The sequence below is a fragment of the Artemia sp. Qi Xiang Cuo genome, chromosome 3, assembly GCF_049724085.1.
Source record: "Artemia sp. Qi Xiang Cuo chromosome 3, ASM4972408v1, whole genome shotgun sequence".
Taxonomy (NCBI): Eukaryota; Metazoa; Arthropoda; class Branchiopoda; order Anostraca; family Artemiidae; genus Artemia; species Artemia sp. Qi Xiang Cuo.
In genome coordinates this window covers 4,691,860-4,713,375 of record NC_142796.1, presented here as the reverse complement: position 1 = coordinate 4,713,375, position 21,516 = coordinate 4,691,860, and the positions used below count along the sequence as shown (strand labels likewise).

Sequence of the window (21,516 nt, the reverse complement as noted above, 5' to 3'; positions counted from 1 at the left end):
TCTTTGTCTTTACGTTATCATATGACTCATTTTTCAGTTTTCACTGTCACTTTCATTTGATTTGGGAAAATTGGCTCAAACTTTATCCCCCCCCTCCCAGGATTTTGAAGAAATTACGCCACTGGTAAATATATGCTAAAAGTACACAATTCTGTAATAATACATACATATGCAAAATTATGTACCACGACAGTCTTCAGAAAAAAAATGCAACTTGTGTAAACATTGCTCCTCCCCCTCCCCCCGTACTTATAAATTATCACGTTGGATTGCTCTCGTCCCTAAAAGAATCGCCTATTCTTTCAAACATTTGATCAATTTTGTCTTGATCCATTTTTTAGTTGTAATTTTTCAAAAGATTATAAAGAAGGTCCATCTTTATGTACATCTGTACATAGGGAGGATTCTCCCTGACGACCACTCAAAGAAACTTTTTTCAAAATTTTTTCTTAAATTGCTTTGAAAATGCTAAACCCTTGACGTCTGGGACTGAAAACACGATTCGTAGCACACGAACCCTGTTTGTACTTTTCATGTATGGGATTTTACAAAACTTCAAGCAATTCGGAAAATGAGCTTCACGCCCCTAATATTTAAATAAATTTCATTTGTGTCACTTTAAACAAAAAGTCATGACAGCCCATCTGCTGCTCGAAAAGAATTAATTAGGATATCCTGGGTTTTCAACTAGATAATTTTAGACAAAGATTTCGTCACGAACTTAATTAAGCTTTATGGCTAGTGCAAGATTTCTTCTTGCTCTAGTAATTTCTGGGCGTCAAAATAGTAACCTACATCAATTTTTAGTACATGGGTTAACTTCAGGTTTGTATTGTATAAAAAGAATGAAAAATTAAAAAAATAAATTATTCTGTCATAATTCATTGTAAATGCTTTCATAAGATTTAATGAAAGAGCAGGACAAGGGCAGATGCAGGATTTTTTTTAGGGGGGGTCGCAATATAGGTTGATCCGATAAACTTGCGTTAGGAGCAAATTTAATTAACGCAGAATTGTGTTAATTAAGCAAATTACAGTACTTTAGACTACGTTAGGGGGGCGCGCGCTCCCTCGCCCCTCCACTGGATCCACCACTGGAGCACGAATGTCAACTGGGAGGGGAGGGCATCTGTTTTGAACTAATTAGTTTTTATTTTATTAGCTTTTTGAACTTATTGATATTAGCTTCAGACTAAGATTTAATGAAAGAGCAGGAATGTCAGCTGGGAGGGGGTGTATTTTGAGTGAATATATCATAATATTCGCTTCAGACTTGTAATCAAGCGGCTTTGAACCCCTTAAATACCAATTATGGTGGACATCGAGCAACATTTATGATATACGTGCTTAGTAGGTTAGGAATTAGGAATATAATACTGCTATATTTTAGTGACGAAAATTCATTCATTTAAGATTATTCCTTTTTTAATTCCTGATTGAACACGGTTCAAAGAGGAGCATCCTATCCAAAGCCATATCAACGATTCTTGTTCAGGGTGGGGGTATTTTTTGGGAGAGGGTTTACAAAAACTTTGAAAACGTATGCAAAATGTATTTTTACGCATTTTCATTATGTTTTTTACGAGTCGAACAAACATTTTTTTTTGGGGGGGGGGCTCAAGCCCCTTAACCCCTCGCTTAGTACGGCTCTGATCCTGTTTATATGTACGAAGTTAAGGAGGATTTAGGACATAGTCCCAAGAGCTTCAATTTGGACACTAGAATCATATAGATTGAGAATGCGAGGATGACTGATTCCAGCACATTGCGATGGTTATTGAAATGTATCTCCTTAATGTGCTTTGATTTTAAACAATAATATTGTAATATTAGCCTCAAAATTGTATTCAGAAAGCTTAGTAAGTACAATTTAATTATTTTAGACAACTCTCTAAATGATCCCTATAAGACCATGAGTCAAAAGAGGCGCAAATTGTTTACCTGTAAGAAGTTGGGGGCTTGGGAAGGGATTTTTGACGAGGGTACAGGACATAGGGGGGTACGAGTCACAGTTTTTAGAATATGTACTTAGTGTGTTTTGATTTTAGACTCGTAAAAACTGAACTTAGCCTAAAGTTTGTTAAGCATTCAGCTAGGAGCGTTTCAATGCAATTTTCAGCGGAATTTGAAAATCATTTGTGAAATATGTAATTAGTATGTTTTGGTTTAGAACAGTCATACTGCAGTCTTAGTTATTTCAATGATTTAATTATTTATAACTCTTTCCTAAATTATCCTTGAATCCCAGGCCCAAGAACCCTACCTAGGGACCTTGAAGTTATTCGAATTTAAAATCCTGGCATGACTAAAATTCAACAATCTATGACTTGTGCATTTAACGTGTTTTCGTTTTAGACATCTATATCGCAATGTTGGATTTACAGTCAACAAGCTTGAGCACCTTTGGATTCGGATTTTGATGAAAATGAGACAATATTTATGATATGTGCTCAATCTGGTTTTATTTACTAAAATAGCATGTTGATGGTTTTTCGATAATTTTAATCGTATAGGATCATTCCTGAACTGTTACCCGAATTATCGGGAGACGAAAGAGTTTGCCCACTATATTCTATATGTGTTTGCTGGACGGGGCGGGACCGGGGGGGGGGGGTATTAGAAAGCTGTAACTTAAGAGTGAAGCATAACATTTAGTATCTGAAATTTTAGAATACAGGCTTTTATAGATTATTCCTGTGAAAAACATATACCGTGTAGCACCAATTTAAAAATTAAAATTTTCTTTCAGGTTCAACTGAACTGTAATTTCCAAAAATGAGGAAAATTTAAAAGTAGCATGGAAACTATTCAAAATGAAGTCAAACTGAAATACGAAGTGCATAATTGAGACTACCATTGTTGAAAACCATTCTTTGAAGGTTTACAGTTCTCATCTTGAACAACGCGGAAAATCACATTTTTGGATGGGTACCATCCAAAAATGCGCCAACAGCTGCGGGTCTCTTTTTTCTCAGGGTTGTTCGTCTTGAACTAGCACTTGCCGTCTTTTATTGGGATCAGTTTGAAAGCCGTTTGATGAATGAAAAGTGGAAAAATCGTAACCCAAAATATTTAGTTGATAAATCCCCCTAAAAATCTTTTCTATATTTACCTGAATGGTCCCAGGAATTTGGAAAGTTTGGATGAAAAAGTTAACTTTCTATGGCGTCAGGTACCCCTCCCCCTCCCACCAGACCTTCTCCTTGGTAACTGGAGCAAAATTACACATTACTATACATAATTTGATCAAACGTTGGTGAAATGAAGTTCTAAATTAAGTGTCCATATTTACTAGGACCACTTGACTCTTTAGGAACGAATGCGCCACCGTGTGGCATTTCTGCTTCTGAAAAAGAGCAGCTCATTATATAGTTTTTCAATAGTTTTGAATCAATCGGCTGTCTCAGGATTTTCAACCGATAGCAACTGTGCCCCCTTGGATCAAAATTATACTTAGGTGCCACAAAATGGCAGAAAATACCCCTTTGCTGTGGCACAATCTTTTTTGATACTTAAAAAGGGGGCTAAAAATTTTAACTGCCGTTGGAAAGAGCGGAAACCTTTAGTTTTTTTTAGGTTTAGAAAACGTTTGGTTTTCTAGGATCTTTGTTCCTAGAAAACCGCTACCCTAAGAAAAAAAAAGTAAATTGACGCGTATCCGCGACCTTCCTTCTCGAAAACAAAATCCATATTATTGTAGATAGGATATTAACACCTCTATAATTGGGTTCTCTTATGTGCTAACTAGTTTTTTTTATATATTTTATAATTTATATAGTGTTATTAAAATTCATTTGTTTAGAGTTTCAGTAACAATTAGCCCAGGCGGCTCCTTACTTACAGTTCGTTACCTCAAACTGTTTGATACCGTGCCTTAAGTTCGATCCCCGCTGCTGCAGGGCTGGCGGAGAAGGGAGCCTTTTGGTTAAAATTAATTAAAAAAACTTTTTCCACAAAATATGTTTTTCAAAGAAAAATAAAGAACTCCATTAAACAAAAAATTAGCAAAAATAATATCAAATAATCTACCAAGCGTGAAACTACCACAAATCAGCATCGATAAATAAATGAAACCTAAAACGAACAGAAATTACAATAATTAACCGAGTCAAACTCAAAACGAGCAGAAATTAATATAAGTTGGGCGCAAAACCCCTATGCCTTCCAAGGGCCAGAACAAAATTTGCACTTTACTAAAAAAATATAAATGTTTTTACTTTTATAACTTTAATAAATCAAATAATACTAATATTTTGATTACTAAATATCAGTATATGTATATTAAACTGACAATGCACATTTATTTGTATTTTTTTTAGTAAAGTGCAGTTTAGTAAGGTTTTAGTAAAGCGGTTTAAACAACAACAACAACAAAAAATAATACATTATACCCACTTCGATCTTTACTATAAAAATTTCAAGCCTTCCAATCACTTTCGACTATTAAAAAAAGGCACTAGGCCTTTCGATTTCCAATCGAATGAGCCATTTTGGAAACGACAACGCTTTCTATAAACACCTTAAATAATACATTGTGCCAACATCGTTCTTATATGCCCCACAGCATAACTTAAAACCCTTGCCCTGAGGGTTGTGGGGGAGTGTCCTCCCCTTTATTTAGTCCCCGTTTCATGTCTCGTTCTCGAGTGTCCCCGTTCTTTACTTAGGTAGCGCTATCTTGCCGCCTATGATTTATGCAGCAACTTACTAAAAGATCCTTATATGCCCCATGAGCATGACTTAAAAACCTTGCACTGAAAGCTCTGAGGGGGTTATCATCCTAAAAGACCTAGTTTCCAGAACGTTCAACTACGTTGAATAAAATGGCTATCTCAAAATTTTGATTGGATGTGTTTGGGGGAATGTTGGGGGTGGGGAGGGGGGCTAGTTGCCCTCCAATCACTTTCGACTAATAAAAAGGGTACTAGCCCTTCGAATTTCCAATTGAATGAGCCTGTTTTGAAATTTCTATGACAACTCCTTCAATAAAAAACCTTATATGCCCCCAGGGCGTAACTTAAAAGCCTTGCCCTGAGGGTTGTGGGGGAGTGTCCTCCTCAAAAATATACTTTCTGTCTGGAAATTAACTACGCTGAACAAAATGGCTATCTCAAAATTTTGATTGGATGTGTTTGGGGGAATGATGGGCGTGAGGGCGGGCTAGATGCCCTCCAATCACTTTCGAATGTTCAAAATGGCGCTAGAACCCTCAATTTCCAATCGAATGAGCCCCTTTTGAAGTTTCTACGACGACCCCTTCCATATGAAGTGCCCTGCTCTAAAGGAAAAAAAACGATAAATAGTACATTTTGCCAACATCGTTCTTATATGCCCTCAGGGCATAACTTAAAAAACCTTGCCCCGAGGGTTGTGGGGGAGTGTCCTCCTCAAAAAAATATTTTCTATATGGAAATCAACTACGCTGAACAAAATGGCTACCTGAAAATTTTGATTGGATGTGTTTGGGGGAATGTTTGGTAGGGGGGGGCTAGTTGCCCTCCAATCACTTTTAACTATTAAAAAGAGCACTAGCCGCTCGAATTTCCAATCGAATGAGCCCTTTTCGAAGTTTCTACGACAACTCCTTCGATACAAAGTGCCCGGGCGAAAAAAAAAAAAACACATTGTGCCTTCATCGTTCTTAACTTAGGCAGCGGTAGCACGCTGCCTATGATAATTCCCAGGAAACTTGTATAGATGCTGGGCGACACATCCATGTCTGTTCCCACGATAACGTTCATTCAAAGCTTTATTTTATGCGTGCATTTTGGGAAAGTTATTAAATTAAGCCTTTACAAATATATTTGCTGATTTTTTTTTTTTTTTTATGATATTTGATCTTACTTGTCGAATTTAATTAGTTTAGGAGACCTAGACATGTGGTAAAACCAATTAAGAGACTTAACGAACCATTAATGTCGCAAGACTTTTGGTTTCGAAATAATTTTCTTTTTGATTTAAAAATACAGGAATTTTCAATCAATTTATCAAGGGGAAAACCTTGAAACCAAATGTTACTCTTTGCTATCAAGAAGCCGGATCTAAGAAAACTGACGATTGGCTAATTTGAATAATAGAGGTTCGTACGCTGGGTAGGGGGGGGGGGGCTTTAGATCTGTTCTTCCCCATCAAAATCTGGAAACCTTTAAAATGCTGTTCATAGTTGCTTAAACTTTCCATATAATTTCGGGATGTTCGTGAAATTCGAAGTTGCACCTTTCCGAAATAAAATATTACATATCGAGGACTTGATTTTTTTTTTTTTTTTTTACATATAATCAGCGCTATAATACACGTACTGACATTTCATCTATTGGAGTTATTCAGTATCTTTTTTTTAGAGGGGGGATTTGTTGAAGTAGTGAAAAGATACGTTATTTATTTGGGATGAACCACAACTGTACCAATCTAGTAACTAGTAATTCGAATGGGGCTATGTTTTATAGCTCACATTAGTAAATCATAATGTAAAAGGCGTTCCGTTACATTGTACATGAGGAAAGAAAAAATAAAAATGCGTTTTGTATTTTCCGATCATAATGAGTGATCAGTTCGTTGTAAAAGACAGTGTTCTTTTTTTGCCTAAAAGATACGCCAAATTCTATTTTATTCTCAAACGATCTTGAACAAGATGTAACGCATTTTTGAAAAAAGAAGACTTTTCTAAGCATCTTAAGAACTAATTGAGTCCAATGAAAACGAAACAATCCGAAAAACATGAAACAATGAACAATGAAAACGGTAATTTATAAAATAAATGAAAAACGCATCAAAAGTGTGTTTAACACGTTTTTGTTCCGTTTTCACGAGTCTGACAAAAGTACAGGGGGGGGGGGTCAAAGCTCCAAACTCCCCCTCTAAATACGGCATTGGTTACATAACGTCAGTTGAATAACCACAGCCAAGATATCCTATCGTGCTCCCGAATGTGCTACATTCAATGAACAAGGCCTTATCCAGGGGAGTATGGGGGTTTTATCCCTCCCGACATGTCCGACTCGCAAAAACGAAATAAAAATGAACAAATTTTTCATGCTTTTTGATTTTTTGGTACCCCCCCCCTACCCACACACACACCCAACAAAAATCGTGGATACGTTCTTGCAAATGAAGTTGACATTTTACCATTCATGGTAATAAATGGCAAGTAATGAGCTAACCTTGTCATACAAACCAGAACTTTTCAAAACTAATTTAAAAATCGATTTATGCATTAAACGGGTCAAAGTTTAATTCTTATCTCAAATACGTATAAATACCATGGTCGCACTGTGAATAAATGCACTGCTTGGCAATATGAGCGTCAGGCCTACTACCTACCCCTACAGAAAGACCAAGGAACTCACATATCGGTCCAACGCTCTGTGTGCCATCAATGGCTCTTGAGTGTCTTTATCCTTTATATCGTACACATATATGTGTAAATCTTGAAGTTCAAGGGTACATGTCAATTATTTCTAAGCATCCCCCACTCCATAAAACGAGCTTTAACGGGTTCCCCTAAGTTGGTCAATAAAGACAGACATATTAGCTGATTTTTTTTTTAGAGTACGGGGAGGGGGGGATTCGAGAATTCAAAAACAGCTTAAAATAGTAATTTGCGAGGAGGTCGATAAAATTGATATTTATGGCGGGGGGGGGGGTAAAATACCGATACACCTCTACGTATATGTCAGATTTTAGAGCAATTAAGAGGCTCTAAGGAAGAAAAAAAAAATCAACATTTTTGGATTTCCGTTCTTTTTTTCTCGTTACTCGGCTGTTTGTCTTTGCTGCCTAATTTTTTTTCCTTTAATATTTCTACTTTCTCTTCTGTAAGTTCGGATGATCCTTCTTATAAAGACTCCAGCTATGTAAACAAATTTTCAAATAAAGAAAACGTTAAACACTTAAGATTAAATCTCATGGAATACAACTTATAGCAATTGTGTGGTTAAGCAAAAACTTGTCACATCCTAATCTAACCATCAAAATATTCTCACGAATTCACTTATTAAAATATTGAAATTTTGAAACCTGAGCTAAGAAAATTACCGAATTACCGTTAGTGTTTAGACATTCAATAAGTGAAATAAGATTTATACTGAATATAATTTAAAATACAACTAGAGCAGATAATTCACATATTTCCTGGGAACTGTAACAGAAGCAGTAAATCTAATAAGTGGATGAATTTAGGTTTGAACTCTGACAAGTAGAAAAAAAGTTTCTCTAGAGGTAAGCTCTGACAGGAGGCGGAAAATGTTAGATAAATTTCCCAGGTAAATTCAAAAATCCTAGGTAAAGTTCCTTTGAACTATTGTAGAAACGGTAAATTTAATAAGCGGAATAATCTAAGTTGTGACTCCAGGAAGCAGAGAAAAATTTCTCTAGAGATAAGCTCTGACAGAAGGTAGCAAATATTAAGCAAACTTCCCAAGGGAATCTAAAATTCCAGGTAAATTTCTTGGGAACTGTCTCAGAAACAGTAAACAAATGAATAAATTTAATTTTGAACTCTGACAAGCAGAATAAAGTTTCTCTAGAGGTAAGCTTTAACAGGAGGCGGTAAATTTTAGGCAAATTTCCCAGGTAAATTTAAAAATTCTACTATGAACTATAACAGAGACGGTAAGTTTAATAAATGAATTAGTTTTGGATTTGAATCAGTAGGTGGTAAATTTTTATGTAAATTTCCCAGGTAAGTCTAAAAACCCTAGGTAAATTTCCTGGGAACTATCGCAGAAGGAGTAAACTTAATAAGTGGATGAATTGAGGTTTGAAGTCTGGCAAGCAAAAACAACTTTCCCTAGAGCTAATCTCTAACAGGAGGCGGTAAGTTTTAGGCAAATTTTCAAGATGAATTTGAAAATCCTAGGTGAAGTTCCTGGGAACTATCAAATACCTGGCACTAGTGGTTGTTGCCAGTGTTATCACTTGTCACTGGCTGGTATTGTTACTGGCATTGTTAAACCCATTCTGAAGCCAAAGGGTCACCCGATTTTCAGCACCATGTGTATACCTTAGAGCATGTGTGCACCTAGACACGTGAGGTGCACTTCCTTCGGGCATGGCAAGCAACACACATTAAACCGCTTTTTGAAAGTTGGTGACTCCTGGGCTAACGTTTCTGAGGTTTCCGTCTTTTCAGTTTCCTATTTTCTTTACCTATGATGTTTCTAAGAAAAACTTTTTTCAAAACTTTTGCAAAAAAGGGGAATGTACACCCTGCATCAATCATTGATCATCTTTGCGAGGAAAGCTATGACATGCTTCATTAAACACCAACCATAAATTATAAGTATCGGATATAATTTAGCAAATTAAGATTTAGATTTGAAGGATGAGATACATTTTTCGCCAAGTAGGAAAACAACGTCAAGGCTAATATTCATTTTGGCCGTAAAAAAAAAAAAAAAAAAAAAAAAAAAAAAAAAAAAAAAATGGACATTTCCCAAGATTTTTGATATTGTGTCAACTTGTGGATTGACACAGTCAAGCACTGGTCACTGTTCTGGTTCTATCGATTAGTGAAGTTTTAGAAACACACAATTAAAAGTTTCTTAATGATCCTAGTTCAAAATAAAACATGAATTATCATTTTCAGCAATACTCTTCTTCTTCTAGATTTTGATTCGCAAGACTCGCAATGAATGTATTACAATAAATTTACTGAACATAAAAAAAGTGTTTTTTTAAATGAAAGTTAAGAACAGCTTTAAAACTAAAATTACTAGTAATTATTCTGAGTACGAGGGGGGCTGCCAATTCATTAACTCTCCGATCTTTATGGTAAATACTATTTCTAGTACTAAGAGACCACTGCAGCATTAAGCCTCCTGAGGCCAACACAGCCACGCACGCTCCTCCTCCATCCCAACCTGTTTGGAGCGTGTCTCTTTACACGCTCGAATTAATTACTATTTCGCTTAAACCCCCAAAAAGTCAAAATTCCATGAGACCCAGAGTTTGAATTTGAGACATGCTAGTCCTGTTTCTGAGACTGGTGGCTCCGGTATCATTTTTTTACTCATGGTAAAAATGGTAAGACTGGTAAAAGTTACTGTGAGATTGACGGAACGCATTCACCAACCTGACATAGTACAAATCATTACTGTCGTAAAAAAGGGTTAAGATCCTTCAGATGCCGTCCAACCGACGTTTCAGTCACCAGGTCTTTCCTCCTTCTTCTTCTTTTTTGGATTAATATGGAGACGCTTTCGCATAATCTCCCCACCGGAATCAAACTCCAAGCCCTGCAGTTTATTGCAGCACAAGATTTCGAACTACGGGTCCCTTATTACCAAGCTACGATGAAAACTACTTTGCCACTGTTTGGCACAGGTCTTTTTTAAAGGTACATGCAGTAAAGTTGTCACCCACATTGTAGTAGCAGTAATCAAACCCCAAGCACAGTAATGCCAAGCAGAGTATGAATCCACTATGCAACCACTGTTTTGTTATCGCGAATGTACAAAAATATTATTTGGACGATTAAATAAAAAAACAAGTTTTTTCAACTGAAAGTAAGGAGCAATACTAACACTTACAACGAACAGAAATCATTACGTATACGAGGGGAATCACCCACTGCTCAATACCTCGCTCTTCACGCTAAAGTTTTTCGGCATTTTTTTAAAACAGTTAATTATTGTTCTAATTAAACGACCCTTGTGTTACAAGAGTCATTTTTACAGAATTGGGACAACACTTAAATTTTAGCGTAAAGAGCAAGGTTTTGAGGAGGGGACGACCCCCCTTGTATACGTAATAATTTCTGTTCGTTTTGAGTTTTATTATTGCTCCTTACTTTCAGTTGAAAAAACTTTTTCTCTGATCGTTTTTTAAATAACGACCCCCACGAAAAAATCACTCTCCCCACGAAAATATCTTCCGGATAATTCAATCCTGCCAAAACTTAACCCCGGCCAATTACCCTTAACACCTCCACGCGTAAAATTGAGTCAGACAAGAGAAAGCAAGACATAAAGAAATTCCGTGTAGGAATTCTGGCAAATTCCCCCAGTATACAATTTCCCCTGAAAAGTTCATTCCCTGGAAAATTCCCTATTCATGGTAAATTATCCCCGTGCAAAGTCCCCCCAGCAAAAAATTCGTCCTTCCCTCCCCACCGGAACAATGCATGCATACTTCCCAATAATTAATACTTTACGTCAACAATGGGCAAATTTAAAACTTAAAGACCCTTCCTCAGGGGCTGTGGGGGGTCATTTTATCTTCAAAGACATAGTTAATAGGCCATTCAACTATGCTGAACAAAATAGCAATCACAGAATTTTGATATGACGATTTTGGAAAAAAGTGGCGTGGGATGGGGCCTAGTTGCCCTCCAATTTTTTGTTCACTTAAAAAGGGCACTAGAACTTTTAATTTCCGTTAGAATGAGCCCTTTCATGATTTTTTAGGCCCACTGGGTCGGTACGATCACCCCTGAAAAAAAACGCGCAGCCGTGATCTTTCTTTGGCAAAAAGTAAAACATTCGACATTTTTGCAGATAGGAGCTTGGAACCTCTACAGTAAGGTCCTCTGATACGCTGAATCTGATGGTGTGATTTTCAATAATATTCTATGAGTTTTAGGGGGTGTTTACCCTTTTTTCGAAAATCAGGCAAATTTTTTCAGGCTAGTAACCTTTGGTGGGTAAGACTAAACGTAATAAAACTTATATATTTAAAATCAGAATACAAATTCAATTCTTTTGATATATCTACTGGTATCAAAATTCTGGTTTTTAGAGTTTTGGTTACTATTGAGCCGGGTCGCTCCTTACTCACAGTTCGTTACCACGAACTGTTTGAACAAGGATAACTCAACGACCGCATAACAAGCTCATGGATAACTGATAGTTTACTATGTATTTATGTCTGTAAAGTCATGACGAAACCCATGCATGTTCATTGTTCAATATATATGCACGTGTTGACAGGCGTACTTGCGTGTCTAATAAGTCTTGGTACAATGCTCAAGTAATTAGTTGATTGAGACAGCCAAATAGCACAGTTCGAACAGATGTTTGGAAGTATGTTCAGCTTCATCTAGTTTAAAGTAAACTAAAAATAAAGATTTCAAGATTGAACAAAAATTTTAATGAAGTTTTTCTAATAATTATGAATAGTAAAATCATATTTGAAGGAACTCAATATCCTCAGCACTGGAAAAGGGTGCCAGCCCAAAATAATTCCATCAAAGACTAAAAGAGAAAACAGATACCAATAATTTTATGGCAAACAATAAGCTTTAATTTCTTTAGCTTATATTTTGGAGATAAAATATTTGAAGGAACTTAACTTACTCAGAACTAGAAAGGGGTGTCACCCCACACAGTTTCATCAAAGACTAAAAGAGAAAATATTGTCCCAAATTCTATAATAAAAAGCGTGTTTAATTGAAACCCTCGGAGAATGGAAAAAAACAAACAATTTTTGTTTTCAGTTGTCCAATTCGATAAATATTGGTTAACAAATTGGCAATATAGAGGCTGACTCAGTTTTTATTTTTGTTAAATTTGGCATTTTCCATTTTGTTTTCTTTCATTTCACAAAGAACCAAGGAAATCAAAATAACAACATTTTCTCCTCCCTGAACCCATCTTTGGTCTATTGATACCTCAAAGCCAGAATTTTCTAGGATTTTTCTATTGGTTATTTCAAGATAAATATAAACTTTGTATAGCAGCGCCAGTGTTGCCATGATGAATCGTGAAAATAATTAAGGAAAACTCCTTAGTCATGTTTGGCAACTCTTTTCGTCCCTAAAATTCCGTACTTAATTAAAGGAAAGCTACTTCAAGCTGTTTAGTGCCATCTGTTTGTAGCTTATTGTTTGTTCATTTTAACCCACAGCTCTTTTTTTTTAAATTGGCGCCCGCTACTAACAAAAGTTGCTTAGCTGCATGTGCTCGTCATTTTCGTTAAAATTTAAATATCTTGTTTTCCTAATTTTTTTTAAAAGATCTTCAATACCTTGAAGAATCGTCCTATCTCGTTCACCACCATTTTTTTTTAGTTTGCGTGGCCAAACTCTTCAAAATTTATTGCGTGATCTTGCCAAAACTTGTATCGCTTTGGCAAGAAATTCGAATAAACGACAGAAAATTAAAAGCCGACACATTTTGTGCCAGAGATAGAGATGTCTCTGCCCAAACCATAATATTATCCGTGTGTTTTTGTCTGTGATTAAGATTTAAGTTATCTTTGTTTCTGTGTATTTGATTTTTCTTCTCTTTTAGTGTAATTTACTCCGCTTTTTTGTATAAAAGTGGGTTATAAGTAAATTATTATATAAATAGATTAAAGTATTATTATTATATTCTGATTTACTAAAACTTGCATCATTAGAAAACATTTTTGTATTTTTGATTGAACGGAACATATTTTTTTTTTAAGTTCAGTAAAGGGCAGTCTCTCAAAATTTTCTAGTCTACCTGCTTAGAAAACATTAGACATCAGATCAAAAGAAGTTTCATTGAATAATTTGATACCCTTGGAAGTTTCCTGTTGTGCTAACTGCTTTGACTGAAATCTCTGCATACACAGGATGCATATTATTTATTCTGTACGTTCATTGATTAGACAGCGTTTTGCTTAACAATTAGTGAGAGATTATAGATTTTCTTTGATTATAAGCAAGAGGTTATAGGAGTGCTGAAATTGATGTTGAATGTGTGTAAGCTGTTTTTTATTTGTTTGTTATTTTTCTTAGCCATGGCCCTTGTGGCTTTAGAGCATTAAGTAAGTATCTATCTATCTATTTTTGTGTTATTATTTTTGTCATTTTTATAATTTTGCTTGAGAGTATTGTGGGTTATTATGGTATTATATGCATTATGACGAGTATTTGGTTATGCTGTGTTATTATTATGCTACGGTAATCGTTGTTGCTATGTATTTTTTTTACCAAGTCCGTAAATGTTTGTTCGCTTTTTTGTTTTTTTGCTTTTGCAATGGCCCGATGAGGCTTTTGTAGCAATAAATATCTATCTATCTATCTATCTTTGTTTTAAACTAGCCTCTCATCAGCTTTTCTAACTGTTGACATATCTAAGATCCCTTATCAATTTTTACCAAAATTGCTTAGGAAGCTCCCTGTAGAGCTGGGAAAATTTGTGATTAGGCCCTTTGTCTTTGAGACTGTCAGTCAACGCAGAAATTCAAAAAATGAAGCTTTCGGTGTCGAAGGTCCTTAAGAGATGTATGGATGCGTTCCATTTCACCAATTCAAGTGGGGACACTGTTATGCAAAAGATATTCACCCTTTAAAACAATTTAACTACCTACATAATTTATTCCAGGACTAACACGTATTTGCCTAGAAAATATACAACTAGCATCGGTTTTATTCAAGCCTAACTCTAGAAAACTAAAACATCTAATATTTGGCATTTATCTTAGTATATCCAATTTAGATTTTGTATTAACATGTACAAAATTACTTGAAATATCTAAATATTTTTATTATTCTATTAATAACGTAATATATAATTGAATAATGTGATGATGAAACTTAATTTAATAAAATTTGATATTTTAATAGTCAAAAGGTTTAATAGTCTAAAGGTACAAAGATTTTCGGGTTGATTATAAGACAAGTTTCCCATATTTCATTATTTTAGGGTTTTCTACAATTTCCTAAAATGTAGACATAGAGGGTGACGCAGAAGTCGCTTTATCATTTAAAGTGAAATATATTTTTTCAATCAAGTAATTTTTTCAGGATCAAGAAAAAAAGTCAAGAAAAAATTCCAATCTTTATGCTATGCAATTAAAAAAAACTGATAAATTAGACTAAAAACACAGCTTATAGATACATATTCAGTTAATTACTTAATATAACTAAATGGTTTGACAGAATCACTCCTTCCCTTGAATGAATAATCCCTATGTTTAAATTCCAACGACTTTTGTGTATATGGAGTTACTACGTATGAAAATAGGACATTGATATCAAACAATAACTTTAAAACCATTTTTGCAGTCATAATAAATTAAACAATCAAAATAAATTGAGTAACAACATTGTTTTCTTTTTTACAAAATTGCATTTTTAAATAAAAATAGTGAATAGCCACGCAGCGTTTTAAATGACTGAAAAATAACCATGGCCTCACCGACAATCCAATTTCAAAGTTACAAACCTGATATTAGTTTATTGACCTCAATATAACTAAATGAAAAGAAAAAGGGTTGTCACCATTACTGATTAGTCACTATTTCTGGTGATGTATTTTCTTCCGTAGTGATTTTGTTTGAGCAAGTGATTCTTAGTAATTTTTTGAAAAATATAGTGAATTTTATATTTTGTTAGTTTTGTCGTATTTGTTTTACAATTGTAAGAATACGGCCGAAATGATGTGTTCTTTTGATGTCTAAGTAGATGCCTGCTACTTGCTAAGGAAAACGGCCTTAAGATTTTTCTAAATATGTACAAAATTGAAATCTAAATCTTTTTTACTAATAAGAACACACCATGTGTGTCGCACAATTCCACCACGCTTGGCACAGTTTCCGTTACACTTGGCACACTTTCACCAATCTTGGCACGTGCCACTCGGCGTATATAATTCCTTAACGCGGGCACCCTCTTGCAGTTTACATTTTTAAATTCAATTTTCTTGATTTGAAGCTTCGGTTGCATACTTTCAGCATAACAGCATCAATCACGCGTTGTGACGCCATGAACGATGGTATTATTCAAACAGAAAGCTCTACAAAAAATGTGATTGGATCCCACTTTTTAGGGCTATAATGAAAAAAAGGCTAAGGTGGGTAGGATGTGTTTTAGAGGTGATAGGTTTGTCATAAAATGTGTTTTTAGCAACCCATCGGCCCCACGAAAAGCAGGACGTCTTCAGATCAGGGTTGCCACCACATTCAGTTACGAAATTGCTACCATTACCCAAATTTGCGTGCTACACAGGAATTTTCGGTGCTACAGTCGAAAAATTGACTGTAATGGTGCTAAAATAGCACTCTTGTGCTACAGGTGGCAACCCTGAGTACGTGCTACAGTACTACACATAATAAAATAGTGCTTATGTAACACTTTTTTTCTACATGTGGCAACCCTACTTCAGATGGGGTAGCAAGAAATTTTGAGAATAGATTTAAAGGAAGTTTGAACTTTATTCGAGGGATTAAAGGAAGAAGCTTTGAACAGATCGGGCTAGAGCAGGAGAGCATGCTTATGTGTTGGCCTTCGGTGGCTTGGTGCTACGATAAGTTTTTAGTAGTAGCAGCTGTTCTATTACAGCAGGAGAGCAAAAAAATGAAAAGAAAGTACCTTATACTTTTCAAACCATTTGTTGAAAGCTTTGGAAGCTCTTTCTTGGTCAGCGGCAACCTGTGCTTCTGTTTTAGGTCCAGGCTATAAAGAAATAAAAACAAAAGTACTATAAATTAATAAATAGCATAGGATGGAATACATTTAAAAAGGACATTTCTCAAAATGAAGAAATTAAGGATGACCACCTTTTTTTTAACTCCATTTGACCTAAGCAACCTAGGAGAAAAATAAAGAGCCAATAATTTTAGTTTCTTTTCTTAAATAAGGGTTGACCTCAAGCGTTTTTGGTATTTATTAAACCGTTTTAAAAGTACTAAATTTTGTGACTTAAGAAAATATAAATTAATTAAACAAGACAAATAGTCCCACCTAATACCCAATAACAATGACCCTCCTATGACCCACCTTAAATCTAATACCTCCTGTTTGAAATCTTAAGCCGGAAATAAACAACGAAGAAAGAATAAAAAGTTCAATTCTTACGAACTGACTTTATTGTGTGAAATTTTAAGCCATCAAAATTAACAAAATATTCTTGAGTCACATGATTTTTTTCATAAGGTTCTCTGTTTCTATATAATAAACAAGGAAGACAGAATAAAAAGTTCAATTCGTACGAACTGACTTTACTCCGTGAAATTTTAAGCCATCAAAATTAACAAAATATTCTTGAGTCACATGATTTTTTTTTCATTAGGTTCTCTGTTTCTATATAATAAACAACGAAGAAGCAATAAAAAATTCAATTCTTACGAACTGATTTTACTGTTTGAAATTTTTAATTCACTATTAGTATACAGGACACACCCCTTCACAGGGGGGAGGGGTATGAGAGGAGAATTCACCTCTAAGTGAAATCGCTCTAAAGGACTCGTTCAGTACTTGAGAAAATAAAGAGAAAACAGAGTAAATAGTGGTCTGAGAATTCATATTTTTTTTTAATTGTCAAAAACTTACTTTTACGGCATGTCATTCGACTTATACAATATTTTTGCAAGAGCGCACATACAGAAATAGATCTCTGTCCCTTGCCCTGAAACCGCAAAAAATTATAATATTTACAGTAATTTCGGATACTATTCAAAATTTATCAATTTTTTTATAGTATTTAATTTTTGTCTTAAATTGGCATATACTCCTATGTATATGCCAATTTGGCACAAAGCGTTCTATAAAACTTAACCTGTTGAATTCGACAATTTTATTAAATCTGGAAGTGGAAAAAATACCTAATGTACCCTAGAAAATCCGTCCGAGAATCAGTTTATGCCAAGCATTTCCCGTAGAAACCCTACTCCTAGAAAAGTAAAACTAGAAAAGTAAAGTCTTCATTCAGTCTTCGAAGTGAAAGCATCTGTTTTTGGCCTTATTGAATTTCAAAACCCACATCAGAATTGTTTTATTTTACTGCCATAAGTTGTAATAAATTCAGCAGTAATAGAAGTTTCATAAGAAATATCATATAAAATTTAACAGACTACTGGCAGTAATAAGCTCTCTGTGAGTAATTAACCATTAATTAGTCTTTGTTAAAAGAAATGCACAAAAAAGTATGACTTATGGATATTCGGACAGTTATCCCACCTAAGAAACAGTAAACAGTTCACAAATATACCCCCTTGCGAGTAAGTTTCTGTTTTTTGCTTATTTATTAGGCTACGAGATGACGGAAGTTATTTTGGCATCGATTCAGGCATTATCCAAAAAGTTACAAGCGATGGATTCGAATCTGAATAGCCTGCAAGAGGCTCAGAGCTCAGCAAGTGGGGCAATAAAACATTTGTCAAATGAATTAAGAGTTGAAATGACAGTAATCAAATCGGAAATATCTGCAGTAAAAACTAGAGTCCAAAACACAGAGAAACCAAGTACACTCCAGGACTCCCGTATACTAATTCTCGAGAAGGAAGATCGAAGGAAGAATTTAGTAATTTATGATTTGTAGGAAAGCAAAGCTGATATTTCTTTTAAAGAAGAGTTAGCGTATTATCAAACAGTTCGTGGTAACCCATACCAATAAGTATAGGACGTGGTCCCGATTTTGATGGCAATCTAAAAGCATCCTATAAATCGTGAGGCCAAAAATTACTTTGAGGAACCATTCTTGCAAGGAATGTGTGTCAAAGGAGAGTTTTTGGACAGGGACGAGTGTTTGTGACTCCGGATTATTCACCTGAAGAACCAGAGATTAGAAACAAATTTAAAACCGATACATCAAGAGGCACGCACCAAGAACCTGAAACCCAAAGGGGAAGGGAATGAAGTTAATAGTTAATGAAACCACTTACGAGTATAATAGAGAAACTGGCACTGTGCCATCGTCTAATCGACATACCCAAGTTGAAGCCGCAAACAATCCAGCGGAGGAAACGAGCTCCTAAACTCGCAGGGAAAGAACAAGCAGTTTTCGGTCTCAATCAGGAGACACAAAAATAAGATCCTTGTCAATAGAGACTGTTTTGTCAGAATTTAAATCAGCTTTTGGGAGTGAGGGCGAAGATAACGACTATCAGAACTCGAATAAACAAACTCTAAGCCTCAATAGTAGTGTAGAACAAAAGCCAAGTAAGGCAGCAAGAATGGAGAATGATAGAAAAAACAGGTGAAAGATAGGAACTCGCGGGCCATGGGAAACAATTTGAACGTATTTTGGTTGGTCATTGGAATATTCAAGGTCTCACAAGTGAAAAGTTGGAAAGGATTAAACAAACGGACAATTTTGACGTGTTGGGTATTGTAGAAACGTGGAAAAGTGAAGAGGAAAGTGTGAATGCTGAGGGATATGAAGAGTTTAAAGCATGCAGGAAAAAAAGTAGAAATAGTAGGACGTACGGGGGCCTATCTGTGTTCGTGAAAGTAAGAACGCTTGCTTCAGTTAAAAGACTACCTAGTAAATCTGAGAATGTTGTGTGGATTATGCTTCGTTTAAAGTGCTCAGTAATGTATATTATGTTAGGTTCCGTATATTTACCGCCTCAGTCTAGCTCATATTCAAACGCAGATACTATGGCTGCTTTACGTTTGAAGAACCCGCGCATGGGATTTATACTGATGGGAGATTATAATGCGTACACGGCCAATTTTTTTAGAACAACGTGAAACTTACGATGATTTTAATTTTGTAGATCTTGCAAGTCAAGAAGAAGAAAGTTTGGAGAATTTAAAAGGAAATCATAAAAAGGACAAGGGAGGGAGACAGAACACTTGGTGAAGTAAGCTTTTGCATTTTGTGGGGAGTACGATTTGGTTATGGTTAATGGTAGGGTTGGAAAGGATAAGAGGATAGGAAAATTTACATGTTTTTCGGGTAAGAACCCAAGTTAATTGATTATTTTTTAGGCGTTGGTTGTCTCTTGTCCTTCTGTGCATATTTTGAGGCTCTGGAAATTGTTTGCTCCGACCAATTGCCATTGCTGTTAGAGATCAAAGTGGAAGATCGTCGACGGAAAAATAAGGTTATAGAAAAGGTTTTGGAGAATAGTGTACTAGATTTAAGAGAAAATATAAAAATAGAGAGAGTAGTAGATGTTTATGATGAAGATTTATTTAAGGCTAATATAGGAAACGAAATTTTAGAGAAAGAGATGGAGAAGATTATTGAGTTAGTTGAAGTGGGCAAAGTAAGTGAAGCAGTATGTAATTTAGAAGAATCACTGAGGCAGATATGCGAACTACGGAAAGAGAAGAAATCGGAGAAAAATGTTTTTTGATTACGACTGCGAGAGTCTTCGACTCATTGTACAAGAGAGCCTGAGGAAAGTACGCTACTCCCAACCGCAAGGAATAGAGAACAATTTAAGAATTTACAGAGAAAATAGAAAGCGGTATAAGAAGATGATGAAAGAGAAAATACAATGCGAAGCAGCGAAGAAAGAAAAAGAACTTATTAAATAATTCAGGGAAAAAGATACACATCAATTCTGGAAAGATGTATATAGGTCGCTAAAAGGAGAGGCACACAAGACATGTTCTTTGGAACCTGTAGAGTGGGAACAGCACCTCAGGACACAATCGGTAAACGGAAACTAAATGGAAGAAGATCTCCAAAGCATTTTACCAGAAATTATACCTTTTGGACCCCTGACAGAAGGAGACACGAAATTGATAGCACCAATTTCAGAACAGGAGTTATGGGGGGGGGGATATGAAATCAGCTAAAGAAAAAGCTACAGGTAGAGACGGAATTCCACTACGAGTATAGAAAAAGGCAAAAGGAGGATGCATACCCGTTTTAGCTGTCGTTTTCAGCCCGATATTTTTATTATGCAGCTGGCCAATAGAATGGACAATATGTAGAGCTGTACCATTATATAAAAGAAGAAACAGCAAAGAATTCTCGAATTACCGACTAATCCACATTTCTCCCATAGCTAGCAATATTTTTTGTAAGATAGTAGATAGTCGGCTAAGTGAATGTCTAGAAGAATTAGGGAAGTTAATAGAGGATCAGGGTGGGCTTAGGAAAGAAGGGGGTACAATAGAGCAGGTTTTTATTTTGCATAGTATAGTTAGAAAAGGAATCATGAAAAGAGCTGGTAGGATTTACGTAGTGTTCCTGGACGTAACAGGGGATTTTGATGATGTGATCAGAGCTATGCTAGTTAAGCGACTTTTGGAGATATGATTGCTTGTAAATTTTGCTAGATTAATTGTAGGAATATATAGTTCTTCAGTAGGCCTAGTTGTTAGAATACTATGTAAGGTATCCGGGAGAATTTTGACGCAAGAAGGTTTAAAACAGGAATGCCCACTGTCACCGATTTTGTTCAACGAGTATATTAATGATATAGTTGATTTCTTCAAGGAGAAAAGCGCTCCGGAAGTACTGATAAGTGTTTCGAAAATATGCATGCTTTTGTTTGCTGATGATATTGCTCTTATACCACAATCGGCAAAAGAAATGCAAACATTATTAAACACAATGGAGGAATATTTGGATATAAAAGGATTAGAATTAAATAAGAAGAAAACGGTAATTGTAGTTTTTAGGAAAGGTGGAACATTAAGGAAAGATGATGAATTTAGATTTAAGGGTGATTTTATAGAGATTAGAAAAGAATTCGTGTATTTAGGGGTCAAGTTTTTTTTGGAATCGTAAGTATGCACAGGAGGTTAAGCATAGAGTACAAAAGGGAAATATATCTTTGAATTTAATTTTAGAAAGTGAGGTTGGAAAGATTAGGGGCTTATCAATGCATAAATATTTATTTAAGACTAAACTCTTCCCGGTTATG

The 21,516-nt window shown here is 35.4% G+C and overlaps 1 protein-coding gene across 8 annotated transcripts in view; it reads right to left on the bottom strand.

Annotated features, from left to right (window-relative positions):
- Nucleotides 1-21,516, bottom strand: part of LOC148953679 (uncharacterized) — a 111,667-nt gene that overhangs the window by 5,632 nt on the left and 84,519 nt on the right. For all 8 annotated transcript variants that reach the window (XM_089086771.1, XM_089086773.1, XM_089086772.1 and 5 more), the window contains one exon: nt 16,280-16,363. In XM_089086771.1, the coding sequence (XP_088942897.1) occupies nt 16,280-16,363 (84 nt within the window). The remainder of the gene's footprint in view (nt 1-16,279; nt 16,364-21,516) is intronic.